The sequence below is a fragment of the Filicampus tigris genome, chromosome 3, assembly GCF_054856515.1.
Source record: "Filicampus tigris isolate MCC_2025a chromosome 3, RoL_Ftig_1.0, whole genome shotgun sequence".
NCBI lineage: Eukaryota > Metazoa > Chordata > Actinopteri > Syngnathiformes > Syngnathidae > Filicampus > Filicampus tigris.
The window spans coordinates 27,261,591-27,278,888 of NC_141219.1; the positions used below are offsets into that span (position 1 = coordinate 27,261,591).

At 41.4% G+C, this 17,298-nt stretch overlaps 1 protein-coding gene across 3 annotated transcripts in view; it reads left to right on the top strand.

Moving 5' to 3' along the window:
- samd4a (sterile alpha motif domain containing 4A) overlaps positions 1–17,298 on the top strand; it is an 80,551-nt gene that overhangs the window by 37,936 nt on the left and 25,317 nt on the right. For 2 of the 3 annotated variants that reach the window (XM_086026251.1, XM_086026253.1), the window contains 8 exons: positions 313–600; positions 6,629–6,738; positions 6,930–7,016; positions 7,801–8,044; positions 8,133–8,218; positions 8,886–9,004; positions 9,097–9,304; positions 15,879–16,005. In XM_086026251.1, coding sequence (XP_085882377.1) covers positions 313–600; positions 6,629–6,738; positions 6,930–7,016; positions 7,801–8,044; positions 8,133–8,218; positions 8,886–9,004; positions 9,097–9,304; positions 15,879–16,005 — 1,269 coding nt within the window. The remainder of the gene's footprint in view (positions 1–312; positions 601–6,628; positions 6,739–6,929; positions 7,017–7,800; positions 8,045–8,132; positions 8,219–8,885; positions 9,005–9,096; positions 9,305–15,878; positions 16,006–17,298) is intronic. The other variant, XM_086026252.1, reaches the window with a different exon arrangement.

Genomic DNA, 17,298 nt, shown 5'->3' on the forward strand with positions numbered 1-17,298 from the left:
TCAGCAAGCTTGACTAGTATTTCAGTTTTGCAACCTGTCCAGGGTGGATGTACCTTGCCTCCCACCCAAATTCAGTAGCGACCGCTCGAGCTTACCCACAAACCCAAGGAGTGGTACAGAAAATGGATTGCTAGGTAGTATTTGAAGCTTCATTAGCTGATAAATGGGTGGGGTGTCTCAGACAATAGGGCGTTTCTGTTCAAGTACTATGAGTCAAGTGCACAAACACTGGAAGTACTACAAAGATTTTTTTGTTTTGGCCACCATTTCTTTGTACACAGGAGTAAACCTTACGTGTCTTATGTCTCACAGTCCTAACCAGTGGAAGTGGCAACCAGCCGCACAGTCCTCTGAAGCGCTCAGTGTCTCTAACTCCACCAATGAGTGGCCCAAGCAACCATCCCATGGGTCCGGTCTGGCTGTCCCAGGAAGATCTACGTAGTAGTAGAGGCCCAGCCCCCGATCACGCACCCCTCTCCCCTCAAAGCAGCATTGCTTCCTCAGGCAGTGGAGGAAGTGAGCATCTGGAAGAGGCCAGTTTGGGAGGAGCTTTAAGTCTACATCGCAGTTCCTTCCATGAGGAGGGCAGCGGCATGAGGGGTGAGTCGGAAGGGTTTTATTTTCTGTCAATCAAAACCCATCATTATCATAGTAAAGGCAGAATTTTTTGGTACATCTTGATACATATTAGTTGTGCGACATGGCCAAAGTTTCACATCTCAACATTTTTGCCAGATATCTCAATAACAATACGATAATGACGATGGGTTCAGTGAAAACTAAGTATTTTTTAAATAAGAAGTCAAGTCAAGTTTATTAATATGGCCCTTAATCACAGAAACATCTCAAATGACTTCACATGCCCACAGTTGACAAATATTAAGGACATCCCCTGATCTTAACCCTCAGAAGGGCAAGGAAAAACTCAAGAGAAAAACAACTGGGGAAAAATGAGAAACCTTGAGAAGGGACCGCAGATGGGGGAATCCCCCTTTCATGATGATCATGCTGCATTGGATGCCGAGTGGGCAACATTTAACACATATTATGATGCGATACAATGTTAGTTGCAATGTGTAAAGTGTAAAAGTCAGTCAAATGAAGCGCTGAAGACGACTTGAGTGAAGTGGGTCCCGGCCCAGTTGGTCAATGCAGAAATATCCATAGCACCGCCTCTGATGAGGTGGTCAACTTCCAATGTTGTTAGTTGCTGCAAAGTCCAGACAGTGACTTCCAATTCAGTCATCGTCACCTAGCACCCTCCCTAAGAAGAGAGTGCTAAAAGATCAGGGCTTTGCGAACAAATGTTTTGGGACGGAGCATATGGTACCACCAGGTCAACGAGATAGAAAGGTGCTAAGCCGTGCAATATTTCATATGTAAGTAGCAAAACCATGAAATCACATCTCAAGTGGAATGGTAGCCAATGCAATTTGGCTAGTATTGGGGTAATATGATCAAACTTTCTCGTCCTTGCCAGGAGTCTAACTGCAGCATTTTGAACTAACTGCAGACTTCTAATACTAGACATGGGGAGACCAGAACGCAATACGTTACAATAATCAAGGCGTAACAAACGCATGAATTATCATTTCTGTCACTAGCCGATACTGCGGAGGTGAGAAACTGCAAAAAACAAACAAAATATCGATACAGAGTTTGTGCTATGCATCATCTTAAAACCTGACTGAAAAACCTCCATGACATTATGTTCATCAAAGAAAGATTTAAACTGGTACTCTGAGTACACCACTTTTCCAGAATTTTAGAAATAAAAGGCAGATTGGAAATGGGTCTAAAATTTGACAGCACACCTTGATCAAGGCCAGGATTCTTAAGCAGGGGTTGCCCTACACCATGTTTAAAATGTTGGAGACTACACCAGAAGACAGGCTGCCGTTGATAATGACCAAAACCGATTCACCAATACTCGGGAGAATCTCCTTAAAGAAGTAAGGAGGAACGGAGACATAAGGGGAGCCAGGTTGCTTAATATGGCAAACCACATCCTCCAAAAATGTCAAGGAAACCGCCTCAAAGGAATCCAGCACTGCAGAACAAGGAACGTGGACAGAGGGGTCAAATGTGACATTTGAAACGAAAGCGCTAGCTGTAGCAACATTGTCAACGAAAATCTGGAAAAATCTATCTCACTTTTCTAGGGGACGAGTCCGTGCAAATCGGCTGACGGGACTAAAGTTCAGAATCAATTGTTTTAAATAGAGTACGTGGAGCATGGTGATTTGCCCAAAGAGACTTGACAAGTGTTCCCTCTTGGACTCCTTCACCTTTCTTTGGTAGCGACGCTAGCAGTCCTTTAGGATTTGATCAGAGAACTGCAGCCTGTCTCTTTTCCACCTGTGTTCAGCTCTGCGGCATTCCTGTTTAGCTGCACTAGCACTCTCATTAAACCATGGCTCCGGTCTAACTAATATTTTTTAATGGAGCCACAGAGTCCAAAATATTAACGCAAGATGAATGGAACCAAGTGCTGAGTTCCTCTGCGTTGGAAGAGGCAATCCAAAACCGATCAAAGGCATCATAGAACCGACTAGCAGTGAGGGGGTGAAAAACCTGGCGCCTGCGCCCACTAGCAGTCACAGTCATATGATCAGAAAGCACATTTTCCAACACTTTCAAATTTGAGACCAAAGGTAAGGACAATATCCAAAGTGTATCCTTGCCTGTGAGTGGAGCCAGACACACACTGCACCAAATTGAAAGAGTCAATGAGTCTTAAAGATGAAGTCAACCCAAACATATTTTTTCAAGAATATGTTGTATGCAGGTCCACTTGTTGAAACAAGGCATTCTGATAAATATTGAGTTTGTGGAATAAGAGTTAATCCACCCGTTTTTAGCCATCTCTGGGGGCGGCCATTTTGTCACTTTTGTCGACTGAACTTGACATCACAACTGCTCAGGGCCCAGGTAACGACCAATCACGGCTGGCCTGTTTTCTGAAGCTGAGCCGTGACAGCACACATGAATATTAAAGTCCCCCATAAACAGGATGCGATCATATAGCAGCATGATTTTGGCAAGAAGATTAGAAAAGTCATTCAGAAACTCATTGTATTTGTGAGGACGGTACTGTATATGACGGCACTGGCAACTTCAAAGAAAGTGCCCTCAAAGCTGGTGAATGGTGTGGCGAATATACACTGTTTACATTTAAAATTGTTTTGTTTGTTTTAAACATTGTTTTTAAAAACAGTCGCTGCTCCTTCACCACGACCTGAAGTTCTCGGACTGTCGAAGTAAGAACATGCAGTCGGTAATAGTCGGTAAAGCAACGCACTGCACTCACCGGCGCCAGTCCAAGTCTCCGTCTGAAAGAGGAAATCTAAGTCATTGGAAAGAAATAGCTCCCTCAGAATAAATGACTTGTTCGGCAACGACCAGGCGTTCAACAATGCAATCCTTGTGGGAGCAGCAGGCACGGGTATCTCCTCTGATCGGCGAGCCTTGGGAAGCTCCTTGAGAAGCTCGCGATCCATGCCGCGTCCGAGGATGCGCCACAGTGGAGTACATCTATGCGTCCGGGAGCGAGAAGGGGACGAAGCGTGCATCAGCTCCCTTTTCAGCCGCGCCAGCTGGCCACCACGTTTGCCACGGCGCCGCCTCCGCCGTGATGGGAGCGCATGGACACGGAAAAAGGTCCGCCACGATGTCAGCAGGCAACGTCCTCTCCCAGCCATGCTCAAACACATCCGAACCACCAACGCAGTACCGCAAGTCCAACAAAGACTGCCGATCATACAACAGCAGAGTGTCCGTCAACGAAGCACCAATCACCAAAAACAGGAAAATAAGTGTCAAGTGTGTCGCCATACACACCGGCGCACTATACACGATCTTGACAAAAAAAAAAATGCGTTCATGCACAATTCAGAAAAGGGAGGAATGTGTTCTGTGGCTTAAAAAAAAACTTTAACCACTCACCCCTGCACATGAAGATATTTGTGTATACACTGGTGTGATGTAATGTAATGTGTGGACTCTCAGCAATGTGAACTATGCCAGCCTGGATCGCGTTTTGAGGCTCCCCATGCAATATGTTGCGTTGTATGAATGACTTTTTTTAATCCACAAAAATATACTGTATTGGCAGTCAATGAAGACGTGCATTACTACAGAAATAGGATGTGGGTGATAATCATGAGGAAAGTGGGGCTATATTGAAAGGCGAGGCTCACTCCCATTCAGTGGCATGGACCAGCGAGGCACGGGCTGCTCGTACATTTTTACAACAATCTCCGCTAATTTATCCACTGCTAATTGTGAAATTGTAAATATGGTCACGTAATGTTGTAGAACACAATCTGTGTTCCGTATATACTTCACAACACATGGGTGTGTCTGGCAACTGTCACTAACACAAAAGTGGATTTCTCGCATGTGTGTGTGCTGTTTAGCGGCGTACCTCTCTCTCTTTCTCCCTCCGCATGATGATTGTCATGTTGGGTGGCTTTAGCTGTCAATTAACGACAAACTTGAACGGAGGAATGTGGTTGCTTCAACTGAGCTTCAATATGCGTCATGGTATCGTAAATAGAAAAAAATGCATGGAACCAGAACTCCTCAGATCGGACTCAGGCCTCTTCTAAATGTGGCTACAAATCTACTATATATCAGATATCTGCCGAAACAAGTCCACATATCTTGGATATAATGTACCAGGTTCATGCAAGCTTGTTGTCAATAAAATACGCCAATTGGTGAAGTATATACTCCCCATCTGCCAAAAAACACTGAAATATGGTCTAAATATTCTGCGTCAGAGGTGTGTCCATAATTAGAAGTAAAATAATCGTGAAGTAAAATAATTGTCAACAGCAGGCAGTAAAAGTAATCTGGGGGTTATTCTGATTTAAATGAAATGAGGAGAAGTCCATGTTACCTAACAGTAACCAGAAATGTTGACCTTTGACACAGAGATGGGGAAGCCAGGTCCGGAAAGTAAAAACCCTGCCAGTTTGTCTTTAGCCACAGCTGCTTCTACTCAGGTAAACGAGCTCAGTTGAGTTGAAGCACCTGTGGCTTAAGACAAACTGTGGCAGTTTTATTTTATTGACCTGAATTTCCCATTTCTGCTCTGACGTGACTACTACTGTAAGTCTATTTTGTCCCTCTTGGAGAAAGTATTTTATGTTCTGAAGGTTTAAAATGAGGGAAATGGGAAACTCTTAACTGTTATATGACCTTTACTTAACAGAGAAGCATTATGAAAGCAGGGTGGATTTCTTTCATGTAAATCAAAGCAAGTTACAAACCTGATCATTATGAGGTTTGTACTTTTCGCAATGCATCTTTGCTACTGCGCAACACTGAAAGCTTTCATTTTTACAAGGCACAGCGTTTGCTGTGATGCAAAACTTAGGTAAGAACAAGGCTGTGAGGTAAGAACAAGGCTGTTCAGTTGCCGTATGACCAGTGCCCGAGTTGGGTTCACAGTACGTGGGATTTGTTTTTGGTGAGGGTTGGACTCTGCCAATCTGCCTTGTCACCGATTCTGTTCCTAACCTTTATGGACACAATTTCTATGCATAGCCTAGGCATTGAGGGGTCTCCGATTTGGTGGCCTCAGTGGTGCCTTTCTGCTTTTTGCAGATGATGTGGTTCTGTTGGCTTCTTCAAGCCACAATGTTCAACTCACAGAAGTAGTTTGCAACCTAGTGTGAACTAGCATATTATGAAAATCATCACTTTCCAAATCTGATACCATGCTCCTTTGTGCCACGTTCAGACTGAACACGAAATACGGCTTCGCCGCCCCTGTCTCGCATGTGTTTGTGGTGGAACTACGCGGGGCTTGCTTCAAGTGAAGAACAGGAGGGGCTGAGGGGGTCCTCTATCTCCTCTGACAGAAAAAAAAATAGTTTCAATATTGTGCTGGCCGGTGGTTGTGGTGCTTTGGCTATCCATCTTGGTTGACAGTTCATCAGCTGTAATCAGTTCAACAAACTCATCAGATACGCCAACTTCCTCACTCCCCATTCTCCACGGTTGCTCCTTTTTTGTCTCAATCCAGGCCAGTGTTGGAAACTGATTTATTATCCTGCTGCCACGCGTGATGTGGTAATAAGGTATTGATAGCTGGCTGTTGAGCTCTCTGTGACAACAGACAGCAAATAAGTTATATAGATACATTTTTTCCTCCATTGTTCCCAAATCTCGATCCAAAAACCACCCGTACGGGATGCTGTGCGTGAGTGACATTGACACATTGTCAAAGCCCATTTGAGATAAAAGTTAATTTTTTCCAACTTAAGCGAATGGGTGAGTGTGCACATTTTCGTTGCTTCATATAAGCAGAAGATGGATGGGTGGAGAATTTAACCAATACCATAGCTTATTTGTGTCCAGACATTCCCAGCCATGAGAGGTGTTCCATGAGAGATCATCAGGCATACCATGAGAAATGATCAATTTTCACTCAATACGTCCCAAAATTTGATGAGTTAATTACAAATCCATCTTTGGTCACTTATCTACAAACACACAAATATAAATACCAACTTTTAATAAGATGTTTCTTTAAAAAAGATACTTGTTTTATTCTTGTATTCATTCACAATGTACCCTTAAATGCAGGCATTTGTGTGCGTGTGTGCATGTATCACAGACGTTCCTGCATGGCTGAAGAGTCTCCGTCTCCATAAGTATGCAGCGCTGTTTTCTACCATGACCTATGATGAAATGATGTCACTTTCTGAAGAGCAACTGGAGGCACAGGTACACAATGACCATTGGTTATACAAAGTAATTGTATTGCTAGTGTCAAAAGGTTTGGGCCTTGAGTCAAAATCTACTTTTAAAAAATGCACTTCATTAAAAAAAAAAATTAAAAATTGTTTAACCTTACACGTTATTGACTCGTTTTTGAAAGATGCATATGTTTTGATGCTTTGTTGTTGTTTCTACAGAAAGTCACCAAAGGAGCAAGACATAAGATTGTTATTAGCATTCAAAAGCTAAAAGAGAGACAAAACTTGCTGCGCAGCCTAGAAAAGGTCAGTTGCCTACCTGTATGTTTTTTTGTGTACGTGTTATCATGACGTAAAAACAAGAAGGCCTTCCTCCCCTGCGTCTGAAAAAAGTTTTTTTTATTACTAATAATTGAGGTTTATAACACTATTGCATCACGGTAAGACCTTTCAGTTTGGTATCTGCATTCAGATCTCAAAGTTAATATGTTCTCGCGTGAGGACCAACTTTCCTTCCACACTTCAAAAATCATACAGTACTGACTTTATGTTAGGCTAATTGAGGACTAAATTGTGATGCAGTGTGGTTATGAGTGTCAGTGGTCTCAGTCTCTCTATAGGCCCTGTCATCTAAAAAAATACAAGAAACAGTTCCTAGTGCATTAGTTCCAGGGTCTGCCATTGTTATTTTGCGTACACACTCTAGCCAAGGTCCTACATTTATGTAAATTTGGATGATGATACGGAACAAATAACTGCACTCAACTACAATGCATCCATCATTTCTGGCGTTTAAAATAACGATGACGGAGTGACGATTACAGTTTTGGTTCGGCTCGACATAATGATGGACTGACGATGATGGACGGATGGCCGGCCACTGGCGAATGACGAATGACGGACCGGCAAAATTTACTGACGCTAATAGGGCTGGTTAAGTTTATAAGATACAAATGTGGACACAATGAAAACTTTGTATACCAATGAATTAACCATTGACAGTAAAATAACACCTCATCATGTTTTCTTTACAAGTCAGTTGGATCTATTTCCCTGCATCTCTTTCCTTTGTGTCCCTTCCCACCACCAGGATGTATTAGAGGGCAGCAATCTGCGTGTACCACTGCAAGAACTTCATCAGATGATCATGACGCCTATCAAGGCGTTCACTGGTGGCGAGGACACTTCCTTGCAGCGCCCTCCCATGAACGCAGATTCCAAAAGCTCTGCACCTGGGTCCCACCTCGCTGGAGGAGGAGGAGAAGCTGAGGCGAGCTCAAGTGTCATTGCAGAGGGGGATCTGCCAAGCCAGTTCACTCGCGTTATGGGCAAAGGTGAGTTGATGATGCGGTTGTTCATTTCAATTAGCCTTGACTAATTACTATCCACAAAGAAGTTTATAACTTCCAATCTTTGTCTCAGTTTGCACTCAGCTACTGGTTTCAAGGTCAGATGAGGACAACATCAGCTCCTACCTGACACTCATTGACAAGTGTCTTATACATGAGGTACACACTACCCTCTGAGACACACATATCTATAACAAAAAAACGTGTTGACAATAGGATACAAATGTCCAACACGGTTTGATTTCGCCAGTGTTGGATTTGTTCGTACGTCATTTTAGTAAATTGGTCTACTGTAGATAATGGAGGTATTTGCTTAAGGAGGGAAGTCAACCCTAACATATTTTTTTCAAGGAAGGTTTTTAGCCATCTCGGGGGCGGCCATTTTGTCTGAAAATGACATCACAACTACTCAGGGCTTAGGTAACGATCAATCACAGCTCAGTTTCAGAAAACAGGTCAGCCTTAGGTGGCTAAAAAGAGGTGGATTTTGCTGCTTAACTCATATTCTACAAAGGCAATATTAATCGGAATGCAGTGTTTCAACTAGTGGGCCTGCTGGGAACATATTCTAGAAAAAATGTGTTTGGGTTGATTTCCCCCTTTAACTAACTCAGCATTCTTCAAGGACTAATGATTATCTAGGTAACTATAATAGATTAATACACTTACAGGGGAAACTTAAATGTCATGTACCTGTAAAGTTTAACAGTAGCATAAATGACAACATTCAAGTGGTCTGTCATTATTTTGAATGATGCACAGCTAATAATAGCTCACTTTCTGTCATGCACTCTACTGAACTCTGTTGTCTTCCCTTGACCATCAGTCCTTTAGTGAAACTCAGAAGAAGAGGCTGTTGTCATGGAAACAGCAGGTCCAGAGGCTGTTCAGATCCATTCCGAGAAAAACGCTCCTTGACATTGCAGGTTACCGAACACAGAGGAGGTATATATTGTGTATTCAGTACTGTATACAGTATGGTGGATGCATTTTGAAGTGAGCCCTATACATGAGACATGACATGTTTTGTCCTGTAGCAATCGTGGTTTCGGTCAGTCCAACTCCCTCCCCACCACAAGCTGTGTTGGGAGCAGTGTTATGGCACGAAGAAGCCTTCGGCAGTTCCAGATGCCCTCTCGAAGCTTACCAGGTGCAAGGCTTGGCTTGCTAAGCAGCAGTGGCCTGCTGGGACCCACGCCTCGCAGTAGCAGCAGCACACCCACAGGCCCCAAGCAGGGGAGACAGGTGAGTCAGACTAGCTGGAGGAGGGCACACAAAGGCAGAAACAACTGGATAAAAGTTGAGATCATTTTTAAAATGCCATCATTTAAACCCACTACTAGACAAGGACCATAGTGGTAGCAACTTTAAGTACAGTTGCAGCGTTCACCACTATGGAGGCGCTATATCAGGCCTGGCCAACCCGCATCTCGGGAGCCGGGTGCGGCTCTTTGCCCGGTTTCATGCGGCTCTTAAAAGTGCTTTTCGCTCTGAACTTGCAGCGCACCGTTGTCATGTATTTGTGGTGAAGGGCGGCACCACAGAATAGAGCGTTGACGGACGGCGCTGCACGTACTCAGCCGTCTGCCGCGCCGCGGTCTTCGACGATGGAAAATCCAGAAAGAGGGCATCTTTAAATCTCAGAAATGTGAATAAATTGGTTTGCCTCAGCGACTGAGGATAAGTAGAGAAGAGGGCTGTCTTGTTTTGTGTTAATAAAGTCAGTTTAAAGGAGGAACACACGACGTGCTGATACCACCTACAGCATAGCACAGCATAACATAATGAGCCAATCACATTCGTGTGCACTTCAGAGACCACTCGGAAAACATAAACTATAATAATATTACAAGGGCCACATATAAATGTGTACATTACACACACATACGCACACTTTATTTGCACACATTTGAAATATTTCTGTCACTCTTCTGAGGCCCTTTTGGGTTTTTGTTTTTGTAGGGAATAAACATACTGTCTACTACAAAAGAATGTTAATCATTTTAATTTAAAAATCTTAATTTTCATCACTTAAGGATTTGTTGTTGTTATAAAAAAAGACATTACATATCAACGGTATGTTGAATGTATATATCCATCTGTCTTTTATCTTTCCATTCCAACAACAATTTACAGAAAAATTTGGCATATTTTGGAGTTCGAATTGAGATTAATTACGATCAATTATATAAATATTATATAAATATATAAAATATATAATATATAAAAAATATTTATATGTAACATCAGTGATGGCAAAATGCCGGTATTTCTTTTAATATATATATATATATATATATATATATATATATATATATATATATATATATATATATATATACTTTGTTTCACTGATTGGCATATTGGTGGCATTTATACTGAAGTCTATTATGCGTGTATGCATATATGTATATATGTATGTGTATATGTATGTATATATGTATATGTATGTATGTATGTATGTATATATATATATATATGTATGTGTATATATATGTATATGTATATATATATGTATATATGTGTATATGTATGTATATATATATGTATATATATGTATATATGTGTGTGTGTGTATATTTATTTATTTATTTTAGGGGTGTAACGGTACACTTGGGTGTATTAATACGTTTCGGTATGCCATGTTTGGTTCGGTCCACTTATTAGAGTGAGCCTACGCACGGACGTTGACTGTTGCGTGCGGGATTCGAGAGTGGCGGCACAACAGTGAGAGCCAGAGCTCGAATGTTCCCAAACAGGAGACCGCGGTTTGAGAACATTCTGGCTTTCCTGTTCCCCATCGCCGATGGGGAAAGGTGCGTGGATAAGTCCGAAAGTTGTGTGCCGACATTGCTACATGCGATGGGCGGCTATGTTGCGGATAGCACGTCTAACATGCACAGCATCATCCGACTGTGAATGTTTCTCAAACGAGGGAGCAAAAACGTCAAACTTAAATAGCGAGATTTATCATATTGTTGCGTCTTCCAGGAACACGCCGTCAGACGTAGTTTAATTATCACGTTTTTATTAATCCAAGTACAACTGGTTGCGCTCTTCTTTCTCTGCTGCTCAACTCGCTTGCTGAACGATGCATTCATGAACCTCGGAAACATCACAACTCAGCAACACACAAATCCGACCACAACACAGATAACCCAATTCGTTATGCTGTTGAACATTCAAAGATTTCAATGCCTAAAAAGTATATAAAATTCCATAAAGACCTTTAAAAATGTTTTCATTATAAAAATAGTTTTAATATAGTTAGCAATAATTGTAACTGTTATTGTATGTATTTTTTAATCATAAAAAGTGTATATATATACTGTAATGACAACTTGGCTTTAACTTGAATACTTAGATGTGTCATAGGCTTTTGCTGCTGAGTGTTTAAAGATTTCAGTGTCTTAATAATTCACTAAATTAAGAGATCTTTATTGTTAGTGTATTTTTTATTCTGGTGTAATTTCTTAGAATATCACCCGAATGGTCCGCTTTTATTTATTTTTTCTAAAAAATGTCATCTTTTCAAAATAAACATGTATTTTTTTAAAAATCTGTTTTTTTGTACCGAAAATATACCGAACCGAAATGTGATTTAGCGTACCGTTACACCCCTAATCTATATAAAACCATTGATAGCCAATAACCTTCGTCATGACTTACCCATATAAAATGTGTGTGGGTTTTTTTCCATATTGCAAGAATACAGACAAAGGAGAAGGGTGTAGTGTTGGCGTCTGACGAATGAAATGAGGTGGATGGAACTTTAGGGAAGTCACCCCACATACCACAAACCTTGCGTCAGTGCTGAGCGTTGAAACAGGAGGAGTTGTGGAGCTCTTTCAGACTCATCCTGGCACACTTTGGTTTGGGCTTTCAGTGGAAACCGAGGTCTCTCGCTCTCACACATACTCATCCCATACAATTGGAGGAAATACCTCAGTTCCTTTTCCCCATACCTCCTTGTGTGTCTGTATTGTAGATGTGTTCACAGGAAACTAGGGAGAGATATGTGAGTCATAGTTTGGCAGAGGTGTTGGTGAGGGAGGGGCAAAGACAGAGAGAGAGATAGAGATAGTATTTACGTTTGTATATGAGAAAGAAAGAGTGAGAGAAGCAGTGAGAACAGTGCATAGGCATTTCCTGTTTTTCCTTAGCTCGCGGCACTGGAGGGCCATGAGGGGGGTTGCAGAGGGAGCAAGGGGAGGGGGAAGTTGTAGTGCTGGAGGTATGATAAGCAGGTTACAGTTAGAATTTTGTGTGGTTAGCATCGGAGACTGTCCATTTTATATCGGCTAGATGTCCATACAGGAGTGTTGAAGGGATGTTGAAAAACTGCTTTTTGCAGTTCTGACTCTAATACAAAGACTGCTACTCTGCGCCTACCATGACAGTCTCGGTCTAGGAGTTCTAATTTAATTTGTTACCATGGATGCCTACTACAGTAGCTGTCTTTTTACAACCGGTTCCATGAAAGTCTACAGTTTTTCCTATTTGCATATATGTCCATGGCTGTCTGCTGGATTTCAGCCTTTGTATTAGCAATAGGGTTTTTTTGACTGATATAAGGCTTAACGATTAACGACACAAAGCGATTATATTGCTTTTTCGGAACAATAAAATTCAATAAGATAAAGGCAATTGACACAATATTTCGACACGGTAACAACAGCCATTCAATAAATGAACCTATATTAATTAAAGGTAACACCAACTAAACACAGTAGAACGCAGTTTCATTTGAATTTTATTTTGTAACCAACTCAGCTTTGCTGATTCCAAAATGTAAAAAACAAAACCATTGAGATCAGAACAAGCTAGTTCTTTCCATATTCTAGCAAAAATAAAAAAATCCAATATGTTTCCACAGAAACAAACGCATTACTTAATTTTCAAAATGTCCTCCTTCCCCGCCACCATGATCTACTTTATGTTGATCTATTATAATCTACGTTGCGTGCTTCGTGTACATTTTTGGGCGCTGGTGGAATGGAGAGGATGCTGGCGTTGACTGTTCGCCACTTCTCCACACCCGCAGACTCAGAAAACACGGCAAATTACACCCTGCAGCAGCTAATTTTACCGTCTCCATCTCTGTTTGGCGTCGCCAGGTGCCTCTTTAGCTGGGACTGTGTTGCGGTGAAAAACTGATCTCAGTGATGGCTGGGAGACTTCCGCATGTCATCTGCTTTTGAACGGATGTCCGCGACTGGATTGCCATCTCTGTGGAGGCTTTTCATACAGTTGATCACCACATTCTCTTACATCGCTTCCAATATGACATTGGTATCTCTGGCACTGCCCTTCAATGGTTTCGGTCATACCTTACTGGAAGGACAGAGTTCATAGCCCTGGAGGACGCTAAATCCTCCTCCCACACTGTTATCAGTGGGGTCCCCCAAGGCTCTGTGCTCAGTCCTACCCTTTTCAACATCTACGCGCTTCCCCTCAGTCGTGTCGTCAGCAGGCATGGAATACAATTTTATTGCTATGCTGACGACACACAACTTTACCTCAAAGTCACTCCCACCTCCATTCCCCCATCCTCTGTCACTCAACTGGACTCCTGCCTGGAGGAGATAAAGGCTTGGATGAGTAACAACTTTTTACAGTGAAACAGTTCCAAGACAGAAGCTATTATTCACATCGGCATCCCTCTGCAGCTTCGTTCCTCCCTCATTTCTTCTGTTTCCTTTATCTGCGATAATTTCTCCCTCTCTCCTTCCGTGACTAATTTTTGGAGTCATGTTTGATTCCCATCTTAGCTTTGACAATCACATCAATCATATTTGCACAACGTCTCTCTTTCACCTCCGCAATACCGCCAAACTCCGGCCATCTCTATCCCGTCCTGCCGCTGAGAGGCTTGTCCATGCCTTTGTCTCCTCCAGGTTGGACTACCGTAACGCACTTCTCATCGGGATCCCTGCATGGCAAGAGCCTTCAAAGGCTACAATATGTCCAAAACAGCGCTGCCCGGGTCCTGATGGAAGTGCATGAATTTGAACACATCACCCCATCCTGCGCACTCTGCACTGGCTTCCTATACACCTCAGTATCCAGTACAAAATCCTCCTTCACACTCATCACTGTCTATACGGTGTAGCCCCGCCTACCTCATTGAGCTCCTCCACCCACATACCTCAGCTAGAACCCGGTCAGGTCAATTGCACCCTCTGACCCCAACCAGGACTCTGCTCGAGACCATGAGCTTTTGAGGCTCCTGCTCCCTGTCTGTGGAATGCCCTTCCTGACTACCTTAGGGCCGCATAGGCGGTGGATGCTTTTAAGAAAGGACTCAAGACTTTCCTTTTTAGAAAAGCTTTTCATTGCTCATTTTTGCGATTTTATCTATAAACTTTTTATTGATTAAACCCCCCTTTTCTTTTATCTGTGGTTTAATTGTATTACTTTTTTTATTGTTTATTTGGGATTTGTTGCACAAATGTAGAGTGCGCTGTAAATTAAATTTATTATTATTAGTAGTAGTAGTAGTAAAACTCCAGCACCAATCAGAGATGACGTCCCAAACTTATACAAATGTATTAAAAGTAGCATTCAAAACTGAATAAAAAATAAAAGGGCATTGGGAATTTTGAGTATAAAATTACTTTGTTAATTATATAGATTCAATTGATCAGTAACTTATAAAAATGATGTTGTCATCATTGTCTATGTCTAGCGATATAGCTAGATCGCGGGGCGACACGTCGATACATTGATTAAATAGATGTATCGTTGCAGCCCTAATTAGCAAAGAATATGAAGCAAAAAAAATTAAACGTTTAATAAAAAAGAAACAATGTCTTCCACAGGTTGATCTAGTATTAGTATGGATAGTTGTGTATTTTATACAGAAAATGAAGTGCTTTTTTATGCCTCTTATTATCAGCACACAAACCTATACATACACACAATCTCACAGTTGTTCTTTTATCATCTTTATACTTATTTGTTGCAGAGGCTAGAGAATATGAAATGCAAAGCAAGTGGAACCTCCCATATTGAACACAATGCTGGTCGACCTCCAAATCATATCAATCAATTTTCTCAAGGGGAATTGTGGGAATAATACTACAAATAACATTTTTGCAGTACTTTCATCTATCCATCCATCCAATATCAATACCGTTTATCCTCATGAAGGTTGCTTTAAGTCGTCTATTACAGATGACTTTGGGCAAGTGTTATTTGTACCTCCTTGACTGGTTGCCATCCAATTACAGAGCATATGCTGTAGTTTTCTATTAACCTAAGAAGTATCATTGCTGGAACATGAGTGGAAGTAAATGGATAATGTATCAATATTTAAGGCATTTAAAAATATATATACTTTAATGGAGACATTTTAAAATTTAGATTCCGAGATGTCTTAATAAATAGGCTGTGACATTCTTCTGTGTCGCCATCATAGTGACTGTTGCCATAGTCAGCAACTTTTCCAAATCTTCTATTGATTATTTTTTGCAAGAGGGCCACTAGCAACTAATCCAGCAACATTTTGTGATGCTATGGGGACTTCTGAAGACTCAGCAACTCCCTCCTGCGCGGCAGGAGCTGTTCAGCCTTCCGTGTCCAAACTTCAAACCAACCGTGCTTGGGTGAAGCCTCCACTGGCTAATTTAACACACCCCCGAGACCCAACTGTTTGGATTTGTAAGAATTTAACTACTGTAAAATTATCTTTGATAGCAAGTGATGATGTGTATAGTGGCTGGATGCATATGAGCTGGTTTGCCTAAAAACTGTGACAGTTTTTTATTGTTTTCAACAAGTTGATTATAAATGGTCTTGTTTCTATATTTTTCTACAGGGTCTGTGGTTTGCCAATCCCGGTGGCAGCAACAGTATGCCTAGTCGAACCCACAGCTCTGTGCAACGGACCCGCTCTCTGCCTGTTCATACAACACCGCAAACTATGGTCATGTTCCAACAAGCTGGTAAGAACCTTTAAAAAAGAAACACACACACTCACATGACCTTTTACTTGGTGTCCTCTCAGAGGAGAGGACACACACAATTTGCATTTTCAGTTTGATCACAATCAAGTTTGCATTAAAGTCAACTTGCAGCTTGTTGTGAGAAACCTTTTTTTGTAACCTTGCTAACCTTTACCTGCATGCACATTCCCTGCAGGTTCAGACCTTACTAACTGAAATTAATTTATACATGGTTGAAAAGCAGGATAATTGTATTGTCCAGCACGGCTGTCGTACTTGTCTTTTTTTCATTTTTTAAAAAATAATTAAATAATCAAAATGACAAATATCGCTGGCATCGGGTCAAAACCTTGTTCGGTACATCTAAAGGTTTTTTTTCATTCCGGTGCATACCACATTTTGAATGTTTAGATCAAATTATGTATATTAGCGAAGCAAAACAAAACGTTTTGGATTAATGTTGAATAAAAACAAAATTAAAAACCAATTCAAGTGTTTATTTTAATTTTCTTTAGAACAGTGTTCCCTAATTTTACCCATATGATTTCAATATTTGCTACAAAGGACTGACACCCAAGAAAAGTAAAATATGTTTAAGTATTTCTTTTAGTATTTATAGGTAGTTTCATAGTATTAGTGTAACTCAGCACGGTGTCTAGTTTTGATTCGATTTTAAAATGCACTTGACTAAACATTTTACAGCAAAAAAAATGAAGGCCACAGTATCACCTTCAATTTCAATGATGCCGTCATTTGTAAACATGTCAGCAATGCTGGTACAAATCTGAGACAAATCTCTCCACATAATTTTAGACCAAGAAAAGACCACAACATCACTGGAGGGCCAGATATAATGAGCGGCAGGCCAATTATGGCCCCCGGGCCTCTAGTTGCCAACCTCTGGGTTAGAGGACCTACAATTTGCATTCACACACTGTGGTGGATCAGATGGTTTTATTCCACAGAGCATTACATTTTGCAAACACAGACAGAAACTAGGCATGGGATGAATACCGTTTTGACGGTATACCACAATTTACCACAAAAGTCACCGTTTTTTAAAACCGCCCAAACTTGCCAAAACTGGTAACTTGTACTTTGCCCCCAACCTCCCGAGTCAACAGCCTAACACGGCACTGGCAGTGTGCAGCCTCGTGTCATTGTGAATCGCATGTAAGTCCGCCCTTCGCTGCAGCATCCAATCGGCCGCTTACTTCTTCGAGGGATTTATTATAGTGTATAATTAAGGACTAGCTAGCATGGCTAACATGTTAACTTCTACTCTTCTTCTCT